The following is a 24,397-nucleotide window of genomic DNA, read 5'->3' on the forward strand; positions in this document are numbered from 1 at the left end:
AGATTATCAGAATGCAGGCTGCTGAAAAAGCGCGGGAAATTTGAATTCCCAACCTCTGCAAAATCACCCGAGCAATAACGCCCGGTACACTCCTCTTAAAAGTAAAATTCGGTCAACTAGATTACACCACTCTCGCGATACAATTTCGCCTCGATTCCCCAGTAGGCCGAATTCCTCGCTCAAGTAGACATCGGCTGCTACCGCGAATAATCAGCGAGAACTCTCGGCGACACTCGAGGCCAGCTGTCCGCAGGGGAAAAATCAGGCCGCAAACGAGCCGCACGGGAAAGGATCTCTCTCTCTCTCTCTCTCTCTTTCTCTCGCCTCGTCAGTACTCTTCATTAATACACATCGCCGATTATACACCGCAGTGTCTATGTATGGGCGTATAGAGAGAGGCACAGGTGTCGCGAAAATTCGCCGATCGTTCGGTGGTAATCGAGTCTGAGCGCTTAATGGCGCTCGGTGGTCGCGATGACGACCGCTGCGGGACGTGTACATATACTCGAAGGAGTAAAGCAGGGGGGGAGGGAGGCTTTATCGTCGGAAATGATACAATTTCGCGGCGCTCGTTTCTCATGCCCTCCGCGAGAGCCGACGTGTATATGCGCGGGGTATATCTATACGCATCGACGAGAGAGAGAGAGAGATGCAGGAGTATTGTGAGACTCGCTGCTGCTGCGGGAGTTGTCAGTGCGCCTTGATACCGGCGAGTTCGGGCCTGTAATTGTTACGGGAGAGAAGAGCGTATTGGCTTCTCGGTCCGGGTTATCAATTGCCTGCCACCGGCGGTTACGCTTATCGCTCAGAGTATAATAATGTAAAGATGCATTTACGCGCGCGCGCGCGCGCCTGTGTGTGTATGGTGGTAAAATCGATAGAGGGGCGATTTTTTGCGAGCTTGATTTACGTCGTAAACGAAAGAGTCGGAAGCTCGATATTTAATAAAGACTTTTTGCTGCTCCGCGGAAGAATTTATGCTGGGTGTATCGGGGGGAGAGAGAGAGAGAGAGAGAGAGAGAGAGAGAGAGAGAGAGAGAGAGAGAGAGGAGTTTTGTTATCGCGCTCTGTTCGGGAAGCAATATCCAAGAGAGGCCAATGAAAGTGTACTGCGAGCGAGCGAGCGCGGTGAAATTAAATAGAATATTCATCGGCGAAATTAAAAAGGAATTTTTGATCATTCGATATTATTCCGCGGAGGAATTAAACTTTGTTGTCCGCGGCGCGCAATATCGCGAGTTAATTGATTCCTCGGAAGCCTGCAGCGAACAAAATTGAGAAATCAAAAAAGCTCTCGCGATTTAGCTTGCAAGCTTTGTTCAGTGTCTAGTAGGATTTAATTGTTTTAGTAAAAATTTTTTAAACCATATCCAGATGGCGACTGCTCAGCTCCGCGATTCCCCGGGAAAATTCTCAAATCCGACGACAAAGACGTTAACCCCGCGCGAACTCGTTCCGAAAGTCTCCTCTCTCTCCCTCCCTCCAGCGCAGCTTTTACAGCCGCTCGTGCGCGTCCGACTGTTTAGATGGTCATCTTTTGATTGCGGGGATTTATTCGGCCGCCGGCTCGCAGACGATCAGATAACCGACACGGCTCTGTGCTCTCGCGAAATCCCAAAACCAATTCCACCCCCCCCCTCCCCCTCCACAGTATAGCGCATCTTTGTTTCTTAAATCTGCGGCGCATTGTGTCCAGCGCGTGTAAACGCGTCGAGCTTTACGACTCTCTCCCGAGGATTATTTATCGCTCCACGCGTTTATGCAGTGCCGAGAAGATACACGTATACGTCGTGGAAAGCTATTTTATCCGTCTCGTATCTCGGGAAAAGTGCGATATTCTCGCGTATAATACACACTCGGAGACTTTTATCGCCTCTTCTCTCTCTCGGACTGTCATCGAATTCTTAAAGCTCGCGGCGATTCGCGCGAAGTGAATTTTTCTCGAAGCGTTATTCGCGCAAGCTTCTTAATCGAGCTGCTCTCGATAATAGCCTCACTCGCATAATGGAAGAGTAACACAGTAGCCGCACATAATCGGATCTCGACGTATTATTACAACGTACACTTTTTCAAGCTCACCGTCTACTCCTCAAACCTCCACACACACATACACAGCCGTACATACTGCACACTACATACAGCACCGCGAAAAGAACGACGGCGACGGCGGCACACTAGTTAAGTGCACCTGCGGGCAACTCGGTTGCTCGGTGCGGTTTCGGTTTGCGGCCTATAAAGAACGACCGGCCTGACGCGCGGCTTGTTCAGCCGCAGCGGCGATATCGGCGCAATTCCGATGCCCACACACACATACGCAAAAAAGGCACGATATGTGTAACGTCCTCGTAAATACCAACGGCTGCGGCAGCTACGTGAGCATATACGGAGCTATGTGTGTGTGTGTGCGTATTGTATACACACGAGGACGTGCTCGGAAAAGTAAGCCACTGGGATAGAGGGACACGCACACATGCACTGCATACAGGGCTATTTATCCTACTGTGTACAACGCTTCCCTTCCTCTCGTCTCGAGATATCGAGAGGTAGGATGGATACTATGCGCAGGGATCGATTAAAAATCGAGATACTTTATGCCCGTGGAACGAAACAAAGGGTAGTGCTAGTTTTTACCGGCGATAAATCGAGCGCGAATCCGTAGCTTTTTGGAAAATTAAACCCCTCGGCCGATCGCTCCCGACGATTTGCACGCGGGATACTGCCGATCTCCTCCTCCGCTGCAGCCTCGCTCTTTCTCTTTATCTCTATCGCTTTCGAACCCGGCGATATTTCTTTCCGATCGACGCCCAGCTGTGTGTGTGTGTGTGAGCTAACGGCACCGCGGATTTACCCCTCGAATTTGGCTGCGAAAGTGCGAGAGCGATATCAAACGCTTAATTCTACAGTTCCTATGGTTTATTCGCGACGATAAAATGAAAAAACAAAAAACGAATTCTTCGACGAGGCCAAGTTGTTGTTACGAGTGCGTGCATCAACATCGGGCATCGATTTTCTCTCGGCAAACACACACGCACACGTATATACAGAGAGAGAGAGAGAGAGAGAGAGCACTGCAGGGAGAGAGTTTATTCGCCCCCGGCGTAGTTGCGTAGCAGAGCCGTTCGTCGACTTTTTCCCCGTGAATTTATGCCGCCTCCGTGTCTGCCAAAAATTTCCTCCGGGGCTTTTCCCGACGACGCCGGCGAAGAAGCTTCTTTTCCTTATTCTTGCGCGCGGAGGTTATACCAGCTTGCTGCACTGCTGCAAGTTTTATTAATGGACGAACGCGGCTGCTCTACTCGCGGAGATTTACGCGAGACCTACGCTATGCTCCGCGAGCGAGCTTTATACTTGCTTATTTAATTGAGGCTTGGATTGAAAATTATTGCTCTCGAACCGGAGCTGTGTATCAATTCGTAGTGTTGTCGCTCTGTTTGAATCTCATTAGTGCAAACGCTGTATGGAGCTTTCCTCGCTAAAAAAAAAAAAAAATAATAATAATAAAAACGCTGTACACATCGATCGCTTCGCCTACTCGTAAAGTTTTTAACGAGCGGCGATTTTTGTCTAGATCCAACGCCGGACTCGCAAATCGAAACGTAAAAAAAGCTCACCTGTATATATACAACGGACTGTATACGCGCGCCGGTCGGTTATTACAGTCGAATACAGCCCCCGCGCTGGCGGCGCACGTACGTTCATTTTTCAGTCGGCGAAAATTCCAGTCGGACTCAACTGCTCTTCCTTAAAAGCGTCGTGTCCGATGGAGGTCAGTTGGCCGGATGTAACTTGGAGCTTTTACGCAAGGGGGGACGATGCGCCGCGCGTGACCGCGCGCTATACGATCGGACGAAAGTCTCCCGCGCTATGTGTCGGGGTGTATATAGTGGAAGCGAGTTTTCGTGTAGTAGAGTCGTTCTCGCAGAATCTTGTGTGTATACGCATTTTGTGCTTTGATTAGCAAAATTGCCGGTATCTATGGGCTGGGATATATTGAATCTGTAACGAGGCGCTCGCGCGAGTGTAAACATTTGCGGAACTGCAATGTCGCTTCGAGCTTCTGTTATCATATGCGTATATGGGAGTCGCGATGGAGAGCTTTAAAAGGGCATCGTTTTCAATCGACGTTCAACCAAGTCGACAATTCAACGAAGTCGACCTGAAACCGTCCCTCGGGCAAAAAATCATACCGTGCATACATTGACAAACGAATTTTCGAATGACAAACACGGAGTCGCGCGTCTCGTCGTTAATACACAACGGCGGCGGTATGCATTCGTAAAATGCGACGAATAAATCCCTGCAGCCGGTGCGAGATTGATTGACAGCGGTTTTCTCTCCGGACAGGCAGCGCATATTCGCGGAAAGAGAGCGTAATAATACATACGCCAAAGCGCTCGCGAATTTAATTCGCATGACGAATAAATTAAGCGCGAGAAAAATATAATAAATCCGCGAAAATTTCAGCGCAACGCCACGCTCTAAATTGAGGAAAATTATTCGACGAGGCAAACACAAATGCAGTACGTGACCGGTGCGAGTAGCGGGCGGCGGCCGTAATCGACGCGAATGCATTAATCGCTCGAAGCGACGACATAAAATTGCTACGGCACGTTCGCGCTTTAAATGGCTTATTTTATACCGAACTTTTGGCCGGCTAGAGGCAGCGACTCTCTCGACGCTTTGGCTTTTGTTTTTATCGCAGCGACGCGCGGGAGAGTGGCCATCAGAGTCATCTATTCGTATATCGGAGCGAGAGAATTTGATTATGCTAATTTTCCTCGCGACGCCCAGTATATATACTTATATATAGGCGAGACTAATACTGATGGAGATTTAATGGTTCGCGGATGCGGTCAGCTTTTCTTCCGTTATATTCGCGACTGGAGCTACTTCGGCGGTTTTATTCCGAGTAAGATTGCGCGCGCTGTCGATTATGAAGGGATTTACATAAATAACAGCCGATGCTCGTGGGTTTTTAGATCGACATTTGTCGGGCGAGTGTATTGGAAAATTGTGAGGGAATCGCGGAGGGTTTATCGATTGGAGCTGATGGATTGACTGATGCATGTATGGGAGTTATAGGAGTTGCTTTTATAACGGAATAACTCGTCCGTTTAACTTTTCGCCGGTATAATGAGCTTGAAAAACTGAAACTGTACGGACATTTCGAAATAATAGGCTTGGAAACTTTTTCGCGCCAGGAAAATTCCTTATCGACTAACTTGGATTTTATAGAGCCATTAGTGCGAGAGCTAGCTGGGGATTTGATGACTTTTCAATTTTTTTTAGCTCCTAATACACATTGAGTTGTTTTTCAAACTGTGTATTGTATAATATATGGATTCGCATCGCATTGCAATTCCGGTGAAGCTTTATGCATAAGGCATTAACTTCTGTTAAGCATAATCATCCGGATTCTTTTATCATTTGTCGGATAGTCATGAATCGAAACGAAATGCCAAGCAGACGTCAAATATCCGAGCTTTTATAATATACATGCGATGATACAACTTTGATCACTCGCGTATATAAATGCGTAATTTTATTCATTTTCTTAAAATACATGGAGTCTAATTAGTTCACGTCGAAATGCAAGAGCCGCGGCCTACATTTTTAATCTACGACTTGTCGGCAGAAATCGCGATGCATAATAATCAGTAGTACTTAATTAAGTTCATAAATATTGCCGATATCTCGTAATCTATCGAGGCAAACACGTAAAAAGTACGCGGCTGCATTAAAATGTCGTGTTTGGTTATACTTTGTACTACTATGTATGTAAAATAATTAAAAAGACAATGTTTCCGTAGGAATGATTCCATCATCATCGAAAATACGTGTCTAAATATGCATTGATGAGATATTACATTCCATGATAGCTACTGCGTATTACGATCAGATATATTATTTAGCTTTGATACCCGTTTGAAAATTACATTGATACATATTTGCATGATGATATGTTCAGATTCATAGCAAAGAATTACGAATAACACTCGGATTATATTCATCAAAATGTAAATTCAAACTAAGTGATATGCATTATTTCACATAAACATTACATTTCGATCAATTAAAATACCGCATTCCACTCAAAAAGCAATTCCAACGCTGAAAATCTCGCAGAACCAAGCGCCAAACAAAACGCAGCGACGTTACGCAACCACCAGCCGCAATTCGCGTCGAGTCCCCGAATTCTCATTCAGTTTCGCTAAAATTTCACGGATCCTCTACCGCTACGGGTGTATAACGCTTCTTTTGACGCGGCTGCGAATAAGAAGCATGAAATCCTCGTTCGACATTACCAGTTCTCAAACGCGCAGCGCGAATTTCCGCAGTTGCGCAACACGCCGATGGTACATCTCGTGGCATTAGTCGCTGCCGCATCTGTACGTATTATTCGCGACATCTGGAATTACGTTGCGCAGCTTCTTCCCGCGGAAGTTTTGCTCTTTTAGAAATTCGTGCAAAAGAGAGGGAGAGAGGCAGTCTGGTAGCTGCAATCTTTCGCGCGTAATTACACGAGCCGGTAAATCGCTGAGCCAGACTCCATTCCCTTCGGTAATTAATTTTTTATATCGCAGAAAGAGCAAGAGAGGCAGAAGGAGGGGGGGGGGGAGAGAAAAACGAGCAAGTTATACAGTCTAGTGGAATTAATAGTTAGTTGCGCCACGAAATTAGAATGAACTATAAAACTGATGGTGAATATTGAGCTTCAATTCGGTATCAAGATTCAAGACTATTGATCTTGCTAAGTGTATGATTCATTCGCATTTATTTTTCCTAGAATTTTCATTGCGTTCCGCACTCTATTGAAAATATCGAAAAACCACAATGTTTACGAACATTTAATAGAAGCTATTGCTTTCCACGACTTTAATTCTATTTCATTTTGAAAATCCATTTTTTAATTTTTATTTTCGGAATAAAATAACGCATTCGAGATTGAAACTAGCATCTTTGAAACCAAAGCCTAAAACCATCACAAAAATGTTCCAAAGTATACAACAAACGCGAGAAAACTTTATTTTTAATATTCGAGATTCGAGAATCGTCGCAACAAAGAATTTTTCGATGCCAAAGCCAAAGCGCGCGTGCACATAAGACTCTCTCTCTCTCTCTCGGCAACTTCGCAACAACTTTCCTTCAAACCACTCAGGCGCCGCAGTGCGCATGAAAAATCAGCCCAAACGCCGAGGCGTTTACTCACAGTGCGCGAGAGCGCATCTGCGCGCGCGCGGCCTTCATCTCTTCCCATGCACACGGCAGCTTCTCGCATATTATATAACAGCGCGTGCATTATGAGTTGTGGCTTAGTTGGAGATAAGCCCCGCACGTGTACATAGCGCAGAGACTGAGTGAGCGAGCGATAAAGCAAACGGGAGAGATTTAATTAAGGGCTTGTCTGTACGTGCGAAGTCAGAATTGCGTACAACCCCTGCTTTCCGCGAAGACGAGTGAACGAGGGTGAGAGGGAGAGAGAGAGAGAGAGAGAGAGAGAGAGAGATCCTGTTGAATTTATAACGCGCAAGAACTGCCGCGGAATTCAACTAGATTTATACACACATCTCTACGTGTGTGGTGTGAAGAAGTGCTAGCGCATGGATCGGTGCGATAAAATTTTATGAAAATTGACTTTTGAATGATGAAAGCGTGTATTCTAGATTACCGAAGCGTTTCTCGATTGTTCCCCTACAGCTGTTCTGAGTGGATTGCGCCGAGAAAAAAAGATAATGAAGGTCCGAATCGTGTCAGTGCGAGTCACGGAAGAGGAAGAGAACAGAATTGCATTTGACTTCTGGATTTCGTAGATGTGACGCGATTGCTCTTCATAAAGGCAATAGACCGTTAAACAGTACCGCGATAACGATATAATTACTCCGCAGCCGTTAGTTGAAGAATGCGATTCTTGAGAAATCCACTTGGAAATTAGGAACACATTTTAATAAGGACTTCCTTCGTGCGTGGAAAGCAGCACGCGTTTTCGAAATAAACTCCGCTGATTATTATAAACAAAATAAGCTCTTCCTCGTGACACATTTCCTCCCTAAGAAAAGCTCAGCACACTTTTAAAAAATTAAAAAACTGCCACATTCCCATTCTCCTGTCCCGCAAATTGTCGCCGAGGTGTTACCGTATTCACGTTTTCTATTCGAAAAAAAAATTCTCTCTCTCTCTCTTCGCTCCACTATACTACTCTCGGCCTTCTGTGTTCACCAGCTCTCCGGTATATACACTCGGGCGAGTAAAGTAAATGAAACGGGTCTCGCGAAGCCAATATTCAAGTCGAGTTAGTTCGTTCCAAGCAAAGCGCCGCACTCTCCGAAGAGCGGCAGCTAATTTAAATGCTGATGGACGTGGATTATTTTCTTACGAATCCAGTCAAACTTCTTTCTTTATTCACGAGTGCATTTCCGCGCCAGGGCTGCAGCTCTATATATACCGACTGTTTTTCTAGCTGACTCGCTTTTTGATACCAGTTCAGCTATGAAAGCCTTGTTGTAGACACTGCCTCTCGAGATATCTCGGTTCGTCCTGATAGGTGCATTAAAAAATTTCGAGTCGAGAGAATTCGAGACGACGATGGTAATGCCATTAGCGCGTCGATCGAACTCGATTGAAGTAGGTTATATTCGTTATGCGCTTCATGTTCATTCAGTAGCACTTGGACGTATTAAGTTTGAGTTAATTCATCGAGTTATAAATTATCGGAGCAGGGCTTCTATCGATTTTCAGTAATTGGCAGCAAATTCAATCTTCTGAAATTAATTTTTCAATCCATTAAGTATACACCTTTGCATAAATTACGGCCCGCGAGGAAACCTCAACTGTCGCGCCTTTGACACATAGCCCCATCCCTTTTCAGCCGCGGTGCTTATACTTTTTTTTTCTCCAGAGCCAGCTCGCTATTTTTCTGCATCCATCGGTATCTTTTTTTTCCCTACTATACGCCCCCTCTATGCCATCGGTTTTATTTTCCTGTCCTCCGCTACTGCGCAGTGTTGCGGCTGCTGCAGCTTCCTACGCTTTTGCGAAGTCGGTGTTATTGCAGAGACCGAGAGAGAGAGAGAGAGAGAGAGAGAGAGAGAGAGAGAGAGAGAGAGAGAGAGAGAGAGAGAGAGAGAGAAAGAAAGAGGAGCAGAGGCTGGTAAATTGATTATCGATTTCGAATAAATTCCGGACGCACGGTTTCGCTGATCTCAAAGGGCCGGGGAGAGTAAAAAAAGCGAATCCTCTTTCATTCCGCAGTCGGCGAACAGGGGCGCTGATTTCGAACCAGTCCGAACATGCCCCGCCAATTAAGCCGCAGCCGTAAGATGACGTTGGTTATACTGGGAAATGGCAGATCGAGATCGGAGATATCCTCTTCCGCGCTCGCCGAGGATGATTATATCGAATCTTTATCTCGGACTCGGCGCGCAGGCGCTTAGTTAACGTCTTCTTTAACGACTTCTTTTAAGGAGAATCTGCGGAAGAATCTTCGCAGAGTAGGATGAGGGAAAGAGTCTTAGGAGAGCAAGGGGGATTTAGGCAAAAAGGAACTGCTGCTGCAGAAGAATCGAACGATTAAGAGAGTTTTCCTTTATTTTGGGGTATTTGTACGTTCGAATTCACCGTTTAGACGCGGAACATTGACGTTTAATCGAATCCATCCGCTTTGTAAACAATGGGTAGAATGTTTATCGTGTGCTTTCGACGAGTCCGCCTCATTATTGCAAGAGCCGAAGAGATCGAAGCATTTTTCCAACAATAGATTCAATGCCCCACCTCCTGATCCTCGAAAAATTAACAAGCTACATCATCATCGCAACGCTTGCGCAATAAATAAAAAATATCATTCCCGCCTTACATTTTCCTCCCCCTCGAGCGGATTATACACAGAAGAGTAGGTATCGTCTGCAAGCAAAAAAATCTCGACGAGCGAAAAAAAAAGCAAAGAGGGATGGAGTTAAAACGCGCAATAAGGACTTTGCTTCTCGGCGCGTCGACACAGTATACCTGCGCTATACTAGAAAGAGAGAGAAAATGCCGGGCAGTGTTCGCTTTTCCTGGAATCACTTTCAGACCTCATTTCCGTTCTCCAGCAAGGCGCTAATTTAATGCTACGAAGCGCCACTTTGTTGCGCAAAAATTCGCGCGATTCTTATGCCAAGTGCTCGGGGCCAGGGAGTATTAATTTACACGGATTTTATTTGCGGGACACGGTATGTGCTGTGAATTTCTTTTTTCAAGGATCGTACTCCGCGGAGTTATACAATTAATAGGTCGCTCTCTGAGGTTTAACAAGCTTGCGACTCTTTGCCGAGAGCGCATACAGCGTTTATTTACAGCTATAATCAATAAAAATCCATATTCTATGCGGACTCGATCGCGTTATCGCGTCCAATTAGACGCGAGCATTCCGATAAATTTAACGCTCGAACTGGAGCAAACTTTTACCCAGCCTTATTACGTATAAATTTTCCAATTCGCAGTATCGAGATGTATCTTCGCCCGACTAATCCTTTCAGAATAAATCATATTCCCGAAGTCGGTGTACACCCGTGAAGAAAAAAGAAAGAAACATATCCCCTTGACACGAAATCAGCAGCGCAGAGCAACGATCCACGGGGAATTAAATCGTACACGAGAAGCGCAGCTCAACCGGAAGCTAAGAATTTCATTCGCCTCCGATCGAAGACCGCACCGAGCAAGAACTTTCCCGAGGGACACGACGCGAAGAGAGAGAGAGAGAGAGAGAGGACGAGAAGCGCATTTCTTTCGCGCCTGGCGTCTATGCTACCAACCAGCTACTGCAAGCGGGAAAAAGCCGATCGACAAATCGCGGGTCAGTCCTCGCGCGACACTCCCGCGAGTGCCATTTTTCAGATTCGACTTTCGAGGGACGCGACGCGCTTGTTGGAAAAACGCGACGAGGATTGCCGATGTATCTGGTTGAGTGAAAAATTCGGGCTTTATTTTGCGCGCGGAATTATTAATCGAGATATGGAGGAAAGTTTTAATGGAAAATATTTTTCCAGAGGGATAAATGTAGCATCGCCGTGATTGAGGTTTTGAAAGTTTTAATTAAATTTGCAACGCGCTTTGCGCTTTATTTCTCCTTGATTTGCAGTACTTTTAGTTTTTGGCGACGTTTTGAGCATTCGTTTGAAGCAAAAGCCACGTTCACAAGAGTCTGTACTTGAAATAGTTATAATCGTCGTTCGCGCAACGGCAATTCGACGTAATCGCTCACTCGGATTAAAATAAATTTCTATTCCGATGAAATCAATCGCACCTTCGTACTCTTATCTGCACCCGCACTCGAATTTCTCCAACAGAACAACACATCGCCTACCTCGCAAGCTCGACGAATTACCCAAATTATAGAGAAGTCCTCGAAAACTTTCCGCGCGCGCTCATCGGCCTTTTTGCGCCTCAAGAATCGCATTTTCTTATATACAATTTTCCTCCTCCAACTTCCGCGATAAACACTCCGCGAGCCCGTACACTTTGCCGCGAATTCCTCCCCGTCTCTCCGCCGCTGGGGGCCTCGACTCTTTAATGAAGCTTAATTACAGAGCGGGGATTGGAAGTTACGCTAACGCTGGCGGATCGGCGTATACACACTGCCGCCGCTGCTGCTGTTATAGGACATGCTAAAAAGGGGGGTAAATGGAATCCTTTCATAACTTTTTTCTAAGTAGCCCCCACCGAATTACTCGCCGCGGCGCAGCTTTTTTATGCCGGGGCTAAATTAGCCTCCTTCATTTTTACCTTAAAGGGCGAGCAAGCTCGCGCAAGCTTGCCTATTAAGCTCTCGCCGCCGCCGCCGCCGCGTTATTTTAAGCTGGAATAATGGCTTTTAATAAGTGCTACAAAGTGTGCTGGCGTGGAATCGGCCTCCCCTACTATATACCTTTTGATAATAGACCCGCGCGTCGCGCTTGTATTATACTACGCTACCTCGAGGCTGTTTTTCGAAAACGTGCCTCGCGCTCCTCGATAAAAAAAAAAAAGAAAAAGCGAGGAGAATGTCGGATTTTACGCGTAACTCGAGTAGACCGTGTATTGTGCAGCTGACCCTAGAGATAGAGGCGAATGGATTATTCGAGCTGACCCCGGGTCATCGGAGGGATGTCGGAGAAAAGAGTCGCGAGGATAAATATAACGCGCGGGGGCGGAGGCAGCAAAAAATTGTTGCGCGAGAAGAGAAATCGGCTGGAAAATTCTGGATGGATGCGGACGAACGGGAAATGTATATGCCCCGGGAATGTGGAGCAGAGAAGCGGACGAGGACGGATTCGGGGTAATAAGAATGTTGCGAGTGCTTTTTTTGGCGCCTTTCCGAAATGATTTTTCCTGGTTTTTATTCGACGTTTATTGGCCTGAATTAATGGATTTATACGAGGCGGTCAAAGAATAGAAAAAACAGATGGAAATAACTAACTTCGCATATGTTTATTAATAACGAGCTTTTGTAGCCTTTTCTGGCAAAATAAATTTTTGACATGCCCCAGCGCGCGCCTTAATGAATACACGGACAAGCAAGTTTGTTTTTTATTTGTAAAAAAAGGCGTACGATGCATATTTTGAAATATTTACACTGTGCAAAAATAACGTACTTCCTTCTGCTTTAATCTTCTTTACAGAGGTTGGACATTCGGTATGTATATTTTTCGAATGTAGAGCAAGGACTCGTTTTCCTTTACAGTTCGGCCCTGGAAAAACGAGAATTTTTTCATTCGAAAATATGGATTCGCAGGAGTTTCCGACAAAAAATATCGCTACAAGCGGTGAAACTGCCACCGTGATGAAACGGCTTTTGAGACTTTTTGGAAATACGCGGTGCTCGGATATCGGTCGGATGCAATCAGTGATAACCTTTCGAGTTTCCTTCCTCCCATAGAGCTTACACCTTTGTGTAACGATAAAAATTACAAAGCCGCGTGTGCGTGACAAGGGTGCCGCGCCATCGTAATTGGCCTCGTCAAAACGCGGCATATTTATACACACACCTCGTCGGAAAATCTCCGATAATTCAGCCGAATCGAGCCGCCAGTCCCGTTCGACACGCGCCATTAGCAGGCAGCGAAATCAAAGCAGCAGTCGACCGGTTGACAACGTTCCGCCGCGACAACAAACGCGCTGCGCTGCGAGAGCCGTCCATAAATTTCCCGGCTCGTCGCTCGCTCGCTCGCGAGTGCGTAAATTGTTCCCGGGGAAAATTCAAGGAAAAAAGAGCGCACAGTCGCGGACTTTGTGTTTTTTTTTTTTAATATTCGTTCAATTATTTTTCCCGCCCCGGCTGAGAGCGACGCACATTTATTATATATACGTCGATACTCCCGCGGCAGCTCGACTGCGCTTCAATTTAGGGATTTAAGCACGCGTGCGCTCAGCGTCGCCGGCGTTGGATGGGGATATGTATCCGGTTACGTTATTACATATCGGATTTCGCTGCGGCGGCGCTGCATTATACGAAATCCTCTTTCGCGGACGGCCCTCTGTGTTTTCGTTGGCGCGACGAGAGAAGGATTTTAATTGGAAAGCTGCTCGTTATTTTTCTAGCTATGTGTGTTTAGATGATATTCTTTTCTGCGCGACTAATTACGCGTTGTGACTGCTGACGTTTATCCACTTTGAATTTCCAACGTTGATCCGTCTGGGCTCTGAATCATTATAGTGTCTCGTCGGGGGGAGAAGACAAAACTGCTGAAGAAGCTGCCGATAATCGATAGCTAAAAATCGCAACAACCGCTATGACCCGATGAAAATACTCTCGCAGAGACGTATGGCTTGCATAAGGAATTACAAGTGGAATTAAATTAGCGGCTCGTCGCGTCGACTGCAGTCGTGCGGAAAAGAAAAGAGAAATTCGCAAAGTCGATAAAGGTGTTGTGCAGTTTTGAGCAAAGTTTGTTCGAGCGAAAGAGACGACTTGGCTCTCCGTCCCTTCCGGCGATCCGACGTGGAATCGAGGCCAGAGAGCTATTCGACCTCCCTCCCGCCCACTCGGGCCTATTGTTCCTGCGAGATTCGATTCGAAGCTCAGCTCTGAACTGTGCGCGCAGCTCTTTCTTCGACGTCCGAATAATACTTACCGGTGTGCGTGACGTTTCGATTCGTTCGATTATATGCGCAGCAGCGGATTATTATTATCGCATCGTTGTTAACGAAGCGGATGTTCTCCCATTGTCGTGCGAGACTCTCGGTTCGTTGGCAATGACTGATATTATTTTTCTCACGAATGCAGTCTCGACGGGATGTCAAAGATCAATTCGCAATCTTCGCGAAGAAACTGGAATTATGAACGCATAAGATAGGGAACAATATTTGATTAAGCTCCGCGTCGAGATTGCAAAGGCGAGTGTAATAACTTAGTAATAATGTAAGGTGAGCCGTGTGATTAAAACGGCATCGAGAGATGAAAAGTTGAAAAATTCATCGGAAGAAAAAGAGGACGCGTCGATACTCACGTCGTACTTCTCTTGAATGTGAGGTCCGGCCTGGGCGATGTAGAGCGTGCTGGCTGTATCGAACACAAGCTCCAGCGGAATCCTAGTGACCTTCTGCCGAGCCATCTCGTGGCAGTTCAGGTAGAGGATGACCTCGTTCGGAGTGACCCGAATCACGATCTTGGACCAGCGCTTTACCAGCCGGGGCACCGTGAACTTGGCCACTTCGTCCGAGACCGTCGACATGTCCGAGTTGGTGTAGATCAGGGATATGTTCTGGTTCGTCGACGGGCCGTCCTGGACATTTTTTAAGAGTAATCCAATTTTAATATTCGTAGTCGATAACCTATAGCCGAATTCATCACTTTCTCTTTCAGCGAAGCCGATATCGTCCACGCAAAACTCGATGGGGTTGAGGTCAAGCCGTGCGAAAAATCTCTGGAACAAGCTTAAACTCACCGAAATGCGGATGCCAAGCTGAACGACCGTCTCGAAGGGGTTGAGTACGGCGAAGAGGTAGCTGTTCTTCGCCGAGAACGGCTTGAACGAGGCGACGAGGGTGAACTCCGAGGGCAGCTTCTCCGGCAGGTACATCCGGTAGGGCTGCTTGACCTCGGATCCCGGACGGAAGCCGAAAGACATGAAGCCATCGTAGCCGTCGGTCAAGTAGAGGTTCTTGTCATCGATCAGCGACACGGCCGCCTCCAGCAGGTCGAACTCCGTCTCTGTAAGCAGAGGAGATGAGCCTTTTTCAGCGACGATTGATTAATGGCGCGCGCGAACGATTGATAGCAGCCGAAAGAGGGATTATCGGGGGATTTAACGCCGCTGATTTCGATTCGTTTGCCAACGCGGAGCGAGTAATTATTTTAATGAGGGATGTGTAAATGGCGGACCTTTTTTTTCAATATATAAGAGTGTGTACAAGGAGCCGCGCGATAGATCTTTCTTTGGCTGGGTAAACCTCTTAAAACTTTCAATCAAAGGATTATGGCTGTTGGATTTAAAGGGCTAATCTGGGTAATGAATATTAAAGGGTATATTTGCACTTATACGCAGCGGGAAAATTGCGATTCAGCGAGGAGTGATTGGACACATCGTGGAGTTATTTATTTGTGTTTCGGTCGGCGGGAAATCGGATGAAATTCCGATTTTAAATTAAAAATAAACGCGCGCGGAATACTTCTTATATTCCGAAAGCTTCGTTCACGAATATATGAAAATTGCGCGCTGTTTTTTTCAAAAGCTTCCTACATTCGAAGTAGATTTCAGCGAGCTCGCAGCGCACAAAAGCATATTCTACGAATCTTTCCCGGCCTTTGAAAAAGATGCCGCGTCTTTTGTGCCTTTACAAATAGATCCCCAGCGTTTCGCGAATATTTCGTACTCAACGAAATATCATCGCGATATGTTCCCATGACAAAATTGTATTTCACTCTGTCGCACGTCGAATGCGTCAAATTCCTATATCTACACACGCATGGCGTGTCTTTCGCCGCACAATTTCGCAGCGGCAGCGGTTCACTCGACGTGTATTTACGACGCGCACATCATCGTAAACGAGAAAAAAGCCTCATCTACGGGCTCCGTTATACAGCATCGTCTGCCCTCGAGGACTAGTTCGCCCAGGGAATCTCTACACCCAGGAAAGTGTCCGCCTCTGTACATACAGTTATCGATCATTCTTACGCAGCGGCCATGCATCATAAATCGATGGCCCGGCGCAAGCAGCAACGCCGCGGGATCCTCTCGAGAGACGCGCGCTAAAAGCCGTAGCTCCCTGTAATCGGTATTTATTGCCGAAAAATACTCGCGTTCGCGCGTGCAGCAACACAAATCGCATTAACAACGCTCTCCTCTGCTGCTGCAGCTGGCCTTTTCCAAAGGCAGATAGCGCACGCGGTTACTCGAATTCTCGGCGTTTATCAAAGGCTTTTGCGAAGCTCCGTCCGCTCACCCTCTCTCTTTGCGTAACCCGAGCTTTTCTGAGCTTTTTTCTCGCCGACGCGCGATGAACTTGCAAGCGGCAGCGAGTATACTATAGCGATGGAACGTACTGCAGCGGGAGCCGCATCGCCGGTTAATTACCGATAGCATTCGATAATGAATATATAGTTTATTGAATTTCGTCGACGCGGCGGGGAACCGGAGCGAGACACTACTGTATAAACTGCGCTGCGTGTTTGCAGTCCTAAGCGCTCGCGAAACGTTCGACTGACTAAATACCAGCGGGCCGCGGAACAAACGAATTGTTGCGCCAACTGTGAAGCGAGGTCAGGCCGCGAGTTCATTTGTCACATTACACCGACTACCGAGAATCGTTGCTCGCGCGATTTATTGCAAATCATATAGGCGATTGTCGATGATCGATCGCACATAAAGCGCACAGAGCTTGCGTCGATAAAAAGAGAAGTCTCGCGCGATATGAAATTTTAATCGCGCGCGCATGTAGATGCGGGGGCCGCGGCGACTCGTTAGTTCATAGCTCGTTGAACGGATGGCGCCAGCTGTAGGGTAAGAGATCCCAGCGCTCGTTACAGTCACTGCCTACTTTACAACCAGACGTATACGTGATCGCGGCCGACACTTGATGCAGATATCGCGTATGCATATGCAGTAGATGAGAGCTAGCTCTGTGTGTGTGTGTAGAGAGGAATAGATGACGGGATCGACAGGCGGAGAGGCAATCGAAAAAGTTGGCTACTCGAGAGGCCTCGCCTGCTGTTTATGGGCCGGATTGATCGTTGTTGCTTTTTTTTTGGTTCAGCGATTCGAGGGGGATTTCGATGCCAGCGCTGTGTTCTAAATCTTCACTCCGAATCATCGCACACGATCCAACTTACCTCAGCCTCTCGTACTTAATTAATCGATGTCGTAAAGAGCCTCCCTCGCGGCAAACTGCAGAATTGACAGTTTAATTGCTCACTTTGTCGGCACTACTGTATATAACCGGTTTTATTTGATGGCGCACACTCACTCGTGCTTGCAAGCTCGCAGCACAAAGAAGAAGAAGAGCTGATGCGCTCGCTTGCAGTGTATACGAGGGAGAGAAGCGCCCGCAGCGCGCAAAGGAGAAACGAGTTTTATTTACCGGAAGAGTTACGCCGAAATTGCTAAGAGTCTAACGCGAGCGAGCGAGCGCATCGCGTCGTATTAATTGAGCCGTGGCTAATTTAACGCCCGTGCGCGAAATCAAAGTCCATGCGGGCGGCGACAAGGAGGAGGCGAGTCTGATGCTTGTCTAGTTGCACCGGTGAACTGTCGTTTAATTAGCTTGCTGATTAAAATCCTCTCGGTCGAGTCCGCCCTGCGATATTCGACGTCTTGTGTGTGTGTGTGTGTGTGTGTGTGTGTTTGTTTGTTGTTCGCGATATTCAACCCGTGGCGGAGAGGATAATTGGGTTGATAAGTATATCGCACGCCCCTTTGACGCCAGACAATACGAGCAACTCGAAAAGAAAAGGACAGAGCAGCTCGTCTGCTATTATTAACATAACAAGCCGGCGTGCGCGCTACTGCTAGTTTCCGGCTTTTATCGTCGATGAAAAAACTATTCCGTGAAAAGTTTTCCCGCCAAATGGGAAACACTGCGCTTACCCTCTCTCTCTCTTTCTCTCACTCTCTCTCTCTCTCTCTCTCTCTCTCTCTCTCTCTCTTCTCTGTATAATATACGCATCGCTTAACGCCGCGCAAACTTTTGTCCAGCGCGTTCCATTTTCAATTTGCATAAATTTGCATCGATTGTAATGCTCGAGAGAGCGCGCCGCGCGTCAGAAATAAAAACAAAGCGAGCAACCGATCGCTCTCGGTACTACAGTTTTCGATTAATCGTTAAGGAAATACTGTTGAAGTTTAGGCTCGGCCCTCAGTTCCCTCGGGTATAATCAGTGTAAATAACCGCGTCGCGCGCTGCAGTTGGCCTGTAATTTGCCGAGCTGCGGCCTAGAAAATTCAATGCGAACGCGCGCAAATACCTCGGTAAATGCAATTAACGCAACAGCAACGAGATCGGAGCTTTTTATATCGAGTGTTTATCGATGCTTTTATTTGGAGAACGTGTGTGATTAATTTTTCATCGCGATTCGCTACGAGAATAGAGTCCGATAGACGATTCTAACGAAAAGTCATTAATACGCACATGTATGCATCAGCGCCACTTTAATTTTCCCTCCGACGACCGCAGGCCCGATGCTCTGCGTGTATCTCGTTAAATAAGCGCGCGAGCGCTTTTACCCGATGAAATCGTCGCTCGCGCGTTACCATAATTAAATTCCGCATCGATATATGTAAATCTACGGCCCCAAATAACCGCAATGCATAGATCGGCCGGCGCGTGTATGCGCCAGGTGTAAATTTTCCGCGGCCCGGCCCATATTCGAAAATCAATTTGTATATTACACATGTGCATGAATTTACATGCAGATAGGTGGCCGACGCGTCGAGTAAATGCGGGGCCGCTTATAACGAACGCGCTTGACATTAAGCGTCTTAACTGCAGCGAGTGCCAGTATGCGGTACGGTTATACCTGGTAAATTGCTCACTCGTTAGTCTCTCTCGCGGTAATGTGGATGTCGACTTTTTAACTATGTATTGCAAATTGGTATGTATGCGTGAGCGATAAAGTCGCGAAAATAATTGACAGTGGTATATCTAAATTAAATTCCGGCGGCGGAATCCCAATTAGCGCATGCGTAAGGGCCACGTATTTTCATCCAATTTAAACGAATACAACTAACTGAGCAGCGAAATCTCTATCAAACGACGATCGAAGGTCACACCCCCGGCTTTGACAAAAAAAAAATCTCGGCTTTTGTACACCAAGTCTATGTGTATATGCACAAACAGAGTAGAGGGTGTGCATAGAGCTGAAAGCGACGATCGCAAACAAAGAGCAAAAGCGCGCGAGGGTCGCGCTGTGCGTCGGGCATTAATTGAAATTCGGTAATTGGAGGGCCCTCAAATTGATATGCATAGGGGTGCGCGTGTCGTGAAAACAAGCTTTTCACGCCAGGCGCGCGAGAGATGATTAGAGAAAACAGTTTTCGAGTGTCGACGACGACGAGGAAGATTTTTGGTATTTTTTACGATGATTAGGAAATTTTGATGAAATGCGGTACGTGGGCGTAATAGATTTATTGCATTAAAGCAATAAGCGAAGAGAGCTACGAGGAAGCTAATTGTATATACAATGCAACGTAACACGCCTTCCATCGGCAATTCGTCATAAAACGTAATTGCCTCATTCCATCTGTCGCTCACGATAGTCCTATTATTAGCGAGACAAAGTGATTTACATCGGCAGCCTACGATTCCATTGTCTGCGATCCCATGTGTGACGAACAAGTTGAAAATACTATTTATAGCTTAAATCAATTCGAAGGCGTAGCGAGACGCATCCGTTACCCGCCAGCAACTACTATACGTATAGTAGGAGAAAACATTTTCCGCAGCTTCCTCCTCTGAGAGATCTATTTCCCAAAAGTCAGATCTTCTTGTTACTCGGTTTACGTGCATTATTACTGTCGCTTTGTCGAAGTCCCATCGGTGGAAGCTCTGCAGCTGCACGTTTTCTTCTTCTCCCCGGCGGTGTTCTACTTTGAAATTGTCTTTGCTCTCGCTCTGCCAGCACCAGGAGCTTCTTCCAGCGTTTCTTCGCCCCCGCACGACCCCTTTAAACACGTCTACACGTGTGCGGTTCGGAATGAATTTGATCGTAAGAGAAAGCTTTTTTCCTCGCTGTTTGACTTTCATTACGCTCGGCTCTAAGCACGTCTTTTTTTAGATCCTGATGTGATCAAGCAATTCTCGTGCGCCATCGATCTTTAAACACACACGTGGCACAGGAGTTTTCGATTCGATTTTGCATGCAGTAGAGGCAGCCCCGGTGAATTTGCTTAAGTAAAACTTCTCAGGTATAGCAAAAGCGATGAATTGGCTTTCCTCCAAATTTGTCCATAAATCAGTCGATCTCGAGGATAAAAGCTCAACTCGAGCTTCTAGAAACGAGGAGAAAAAAGAAGTCTATACACAGCCATTTGTACGTTTGGCTTTTATTCGATTCGATAGAAAGGAATGAAAAATACAGCCACCCTCGGCCCCTCGTCCACGACACAATTTATTTCGGTCCCATATAGAATCACCCCCGCAAACAGTATCGAATACATAAAGCTAGCTTTTTTCCGCATCTGATTAGAAATGATGGAGCCTCGTCATCGCGGCGGCAAAATCCCGCGCGGAAAACGGGAAACGCGAATACGTCGACTCGTATCCGTCGTCATAGAGAAGCTGCGGCCGTTCGAACGAATAACTGCCATTCGTCATTCTGCCAGACGCTCTCTCCCTCTCTTTCTCTAGCTCTGACGGTAAAACGAGCAATCTGCGCGTTGGGAATGAAACGTCGCGAGATTCCCGCCGCGGACGGATATATAAGGGAGTTTTGCGAACGATCCGCAATAATTCACGCTCGACGAGCAGGGGGAAAAAGGGAGGAGCGAGAGATCGAGGTTGGCGATCGGTATGGAGGACACTTCTGCTGACCGCCAAGGTGATATTGACGAAGAGACTGGGCTGATCCTGAGTCGAGCCTGATCGGTTGGTTGGAAGAGGAGGAGATCGTTGTCGTGACCTGGATTACAAAGTTTTTGCGTGTGATGAAAATTATGTTTGAAAATCGGTCTTCCTCTGGAAGTTATACAGACCTTTATATATGTATTTTATAAACGAATAACCATATGCGTTATTTTTCACTTTTCACTCAAGCCCCTTCGTTCGCAAACACCACCTCCGGAGTGCCGCACGTACGAAAAGAACAACAGCAGCAGCAGATCATATCTTTTACAAATTTTATCCGGCCGTCTCTACCCCACTTCTCTCAAAAGGCTTATGCTGCTTCTCGCTCGGAGGCCCTTCACGACCATGCGAACGCACTGGCACACGCACACACTCTACTCTCCTCGTGACGCGAAACGAGCTCTATTCAGGCGTTGGATTGCACTGGCGCACAAAAGGCCGGCAGATGAGGAGAGTCGGATTGTTTATTACCAACGAGAGAAAGCCTCCAGCCAAGTCTGAGTGTCAGTCTCGACTGGAGCATGGAGAGATCCTGTGCATATTACACGCTGCAATTCTAGTCTCTCTCTCTGCTGTCTTCGCCTTCTGCTTTAATTTAGCTCGCTGCCTCGGAAGCGAGCCGTAGTGTAATGTTTTAATCGACCGATTGTCCGAAGCGACGTTTGCGATGAATTCGTCGAGGGGTTGTCCGAATGATCTCGGCTTGTAATACAGGTTTTTTAAAAGCCATAATAGAGACAAGCATATAACCATACACCCTATCCGGTCAATGAAGCCCGCAGCATCTCTATCGATACGAAGCTCCTCCGATAAAAAAGAACTCGGACAAGTCGTTCCATCGCGAAGCCGAAGTTATTGAAATTGTTCCTCGCTCTAACTCAATTTCTATCCTGAGAAATGCCTTTGTTGTGCTCTCTCTCTCTCTCTCTCTCTCTCTCTCTCTCTCTCTCTCTCTCTCTCTCTCTCTCTCTCTCTCCTTTCCCGAGCTTCTCCCATGCAGCGTCCGGAACAAGCGAAGCGCGCGAGAAACACTTTGTAAAGAAGAAAATAAAAGCGCGGCCGGGAGACAAGCGCTCGCGCGAAGAAACACGAGCGCGAAAACAGAGAAAAAGGAAGAGAGAGAGAGAGAGAGAGAGAGAGAGAGAGAGAGAGAAAAGAAAGAATGCGTCACGGCCCGATAAAAAACCGCCGAGACTCGGGGCCCCCACGCTGTCTAGGAATAAAACTTATGGTCGCCCTCGCTTGTTTGAAAAAGAAAAGGAGGAGGCTATATACGACGAGGGGGAAAATTTTTTGAACTACTTCGCGAGAAGCACTGAATAAGAGCAGTTGGAAAAGTTCAAGGGACCCGAGAGCTTTTGTTTCTAGCGAAGCTTTTTTACGTGTACCGCCGTATGTTGCCGCGTCCACGCGTTAGCGAATTTTCATTTCGAAAACCGCACGTGCGCGTCAATCTTCCTTATATCGGCCGCGAGAGATTCCGGCTCTTACGTCGAGAGAAATGAAATCCGCAGGCTGTCAAAAGTCGAACGCCTCATCGCGGCCCATATAAACGCGCGCGTGTCTACGGATCCATCGCTTATATTTTTATCGTGTCGTATTCATCGAAAAATAGAAAAAACAAAAATAATCGAGCGGGCTCGTCTGAAAATGAGAAAAGTGAGTTATGTCGACGGCATGCGCTCTCGCGATTTTTCAAGCTTCCGCGATCGGGATCTGATATCGCGCTGGCAAAACTATTTTAATCTCGGGCGGTAAAGTTTGCGAGAGAGAGAGAGAGAGAGAGAGAGAGAGGCGGACTGCTGACGGACGGCTGGAAATGAAATTATCGTTAAGTCTTCAATATGGCGCTCATTCCTCTTTTCGAGCAAGTTTTACTCTCGCGCATACGCGAGCGGCGAGCTTTCCGCGCGGTAATGCGATAATCCGCGGATGCGGCGCTCGATGCGATTTATTATACGCTGTGTAGTTTACGCGTACATATATAGATAACACGCGCCAGTGCGAATCGTTGCGGCTTGGAATTAAATTCGCAAGTTGCTTGATTCTCATACTTCTGTTTAATCTCTACGCTGCGCGTTTACGATTGAAAATTCAATTCCAATTCACCGAGACAATAACCTCTAAATCCAAAAACCAACGCACAAGTTGCAACGTCAAACCGCATACGAAATCGGGACCCCCCCCCCCAAGAATTTCACCCCGTCATTCTCTCCACCCCAATAATGAGCCGCCACTACAACGGGGGGGCGAGTATAGGGGGCACAGAAAGCTTAGAGAATTTGCATCGACAGACCGCACTGAGAAATTCATCATCAGGTGAACGAGAAGATGAGGGAGAGCGAGAGGAAACGCGGGCCTTTGAGCGTCGAACTGCGGTACTACGGGGGGCAGCGTATGATTCTCGCGGACTCATGCATATTGCAGCGAGCTTCGACTGCAGTAGCTCGGCTCTCGTCCACTTCGTCGCTCTGAATTATTTAATAAACTCGTTAACGGTTACGCTCGCTGAATTAATTGCTATAGCTGTATACGTTGCGCTTTTGTTAGCGATATTGTTAGCAGCTTCTTTTTCATTTCGGAATCGAACGACGCAATTTTTTCAATACGCCCTGGCAATCTCAGTTCTATACTCGCAGTAGGGTTTTATCGTCCTCCCATAGCCGGCGGCACTTCCGTCAACTCTCGTCGTCATTGCTTTCCGAATAACCATTTAATCCTCGTTAAATTTGAGCCCTCGTCTCGGCCTAATGGCCAAGCGTTCTCTCTCTCTCTCGTGAGAGGTTCAATCGTTGACCCTTTTCCCATCTTCGCGCGCGGAGATGAAATTTATCGCGCCGGCTGCACAATGATATCACCGATCTCGCGAAAGCGGCTCTCTCCTCACTGTGCTGCAGCGTAATGTTTCTCGCAGTAAAGCGAAGCTTGTATTTTTCCGAGCGAGCTTTTCTCTGCCCTTTTCGTCGGATTGTCGAGCCGCGCGCGCGCGCGCTTTATTTCGTCGTGGGTTTATGAAAAGTTTCGTCCATAAGCGAGTGTTATCGTCTGTATTATACGCGTGTACTCGAGCGTTTGAATCGTGCCTTGAAGCTTAGCATTTAGAGGACGCATTCGGAGCCGAGGAAATGTAGACACTATGGCCATCGCTAGTGGATATTAGTCGCCGGTACTCGAAACTGATAATTGAATCTTAACGGACCGAGTCGTTTGCTCTCTTGATGGAAATAGCGCGTATAGAGGCAAGCGGAGCTTTTTATCGAGAGCTTTCGAGGAAAAAATTTCAACTACACTCTAGGCTCGACGGGCCGAGATAATTGAGCCAAACGTGCGCGACAAGTCTCATTCCGCGTATAACTGCTCACACGCGCGCGTTTTCTTCTCAAAGCGC

At 47.0% G+C, this 24,397-nt stretch overlaps 1 protein-coding gene across 7 annotated transcripts in view; it reads right to left on the minus strand.

Moving 5' to 3' along the window:
• Positions 1 to 24,397, minus strand: part of LOC100120859 (collagen alpha-1(XVIII) chain) — a 128,090-nt gene that overhangs the window by 70,273 nt on the left and 33,420 nt on the right. For all 7 annotated transcript variants that reach the window (XM_016983447.3, XM_016983448.3, XM_016983445.3 and 4 more), the window contains exons 3-4: positions 14,898 to 15,163; positions 14,460 to 14,735 (exon numbers count right to left, since the gene is read on the minus strand). In XM_016983447.3, coding sequence (XP_016838936.1) covers positions 14,460 to 14,735; positions 14,898 to 15,163 — 542 coding nt within the window. The remainder of the gene's footprint in view (positions 1 to 14,459; positions 14,736 to 14,897; positions 15,164 to 24,397) is intronic.

Source organism: Nasonia vitripennis, chromosome 3 (assembly GCF_009193385.2).
Source record: "Nasonia vitripennis strain AsymCx chromosome 3, Nvit_psr_1.1, whole genome shotgun sequence".
NCBI classification, from domain to species: domain Eukaryota; kingdom Metazoa; phylum Arthropoda; class Insecta; order Hymenoptera; family Pteromalidae; genus Nasonia; species Nasonia vitripennis.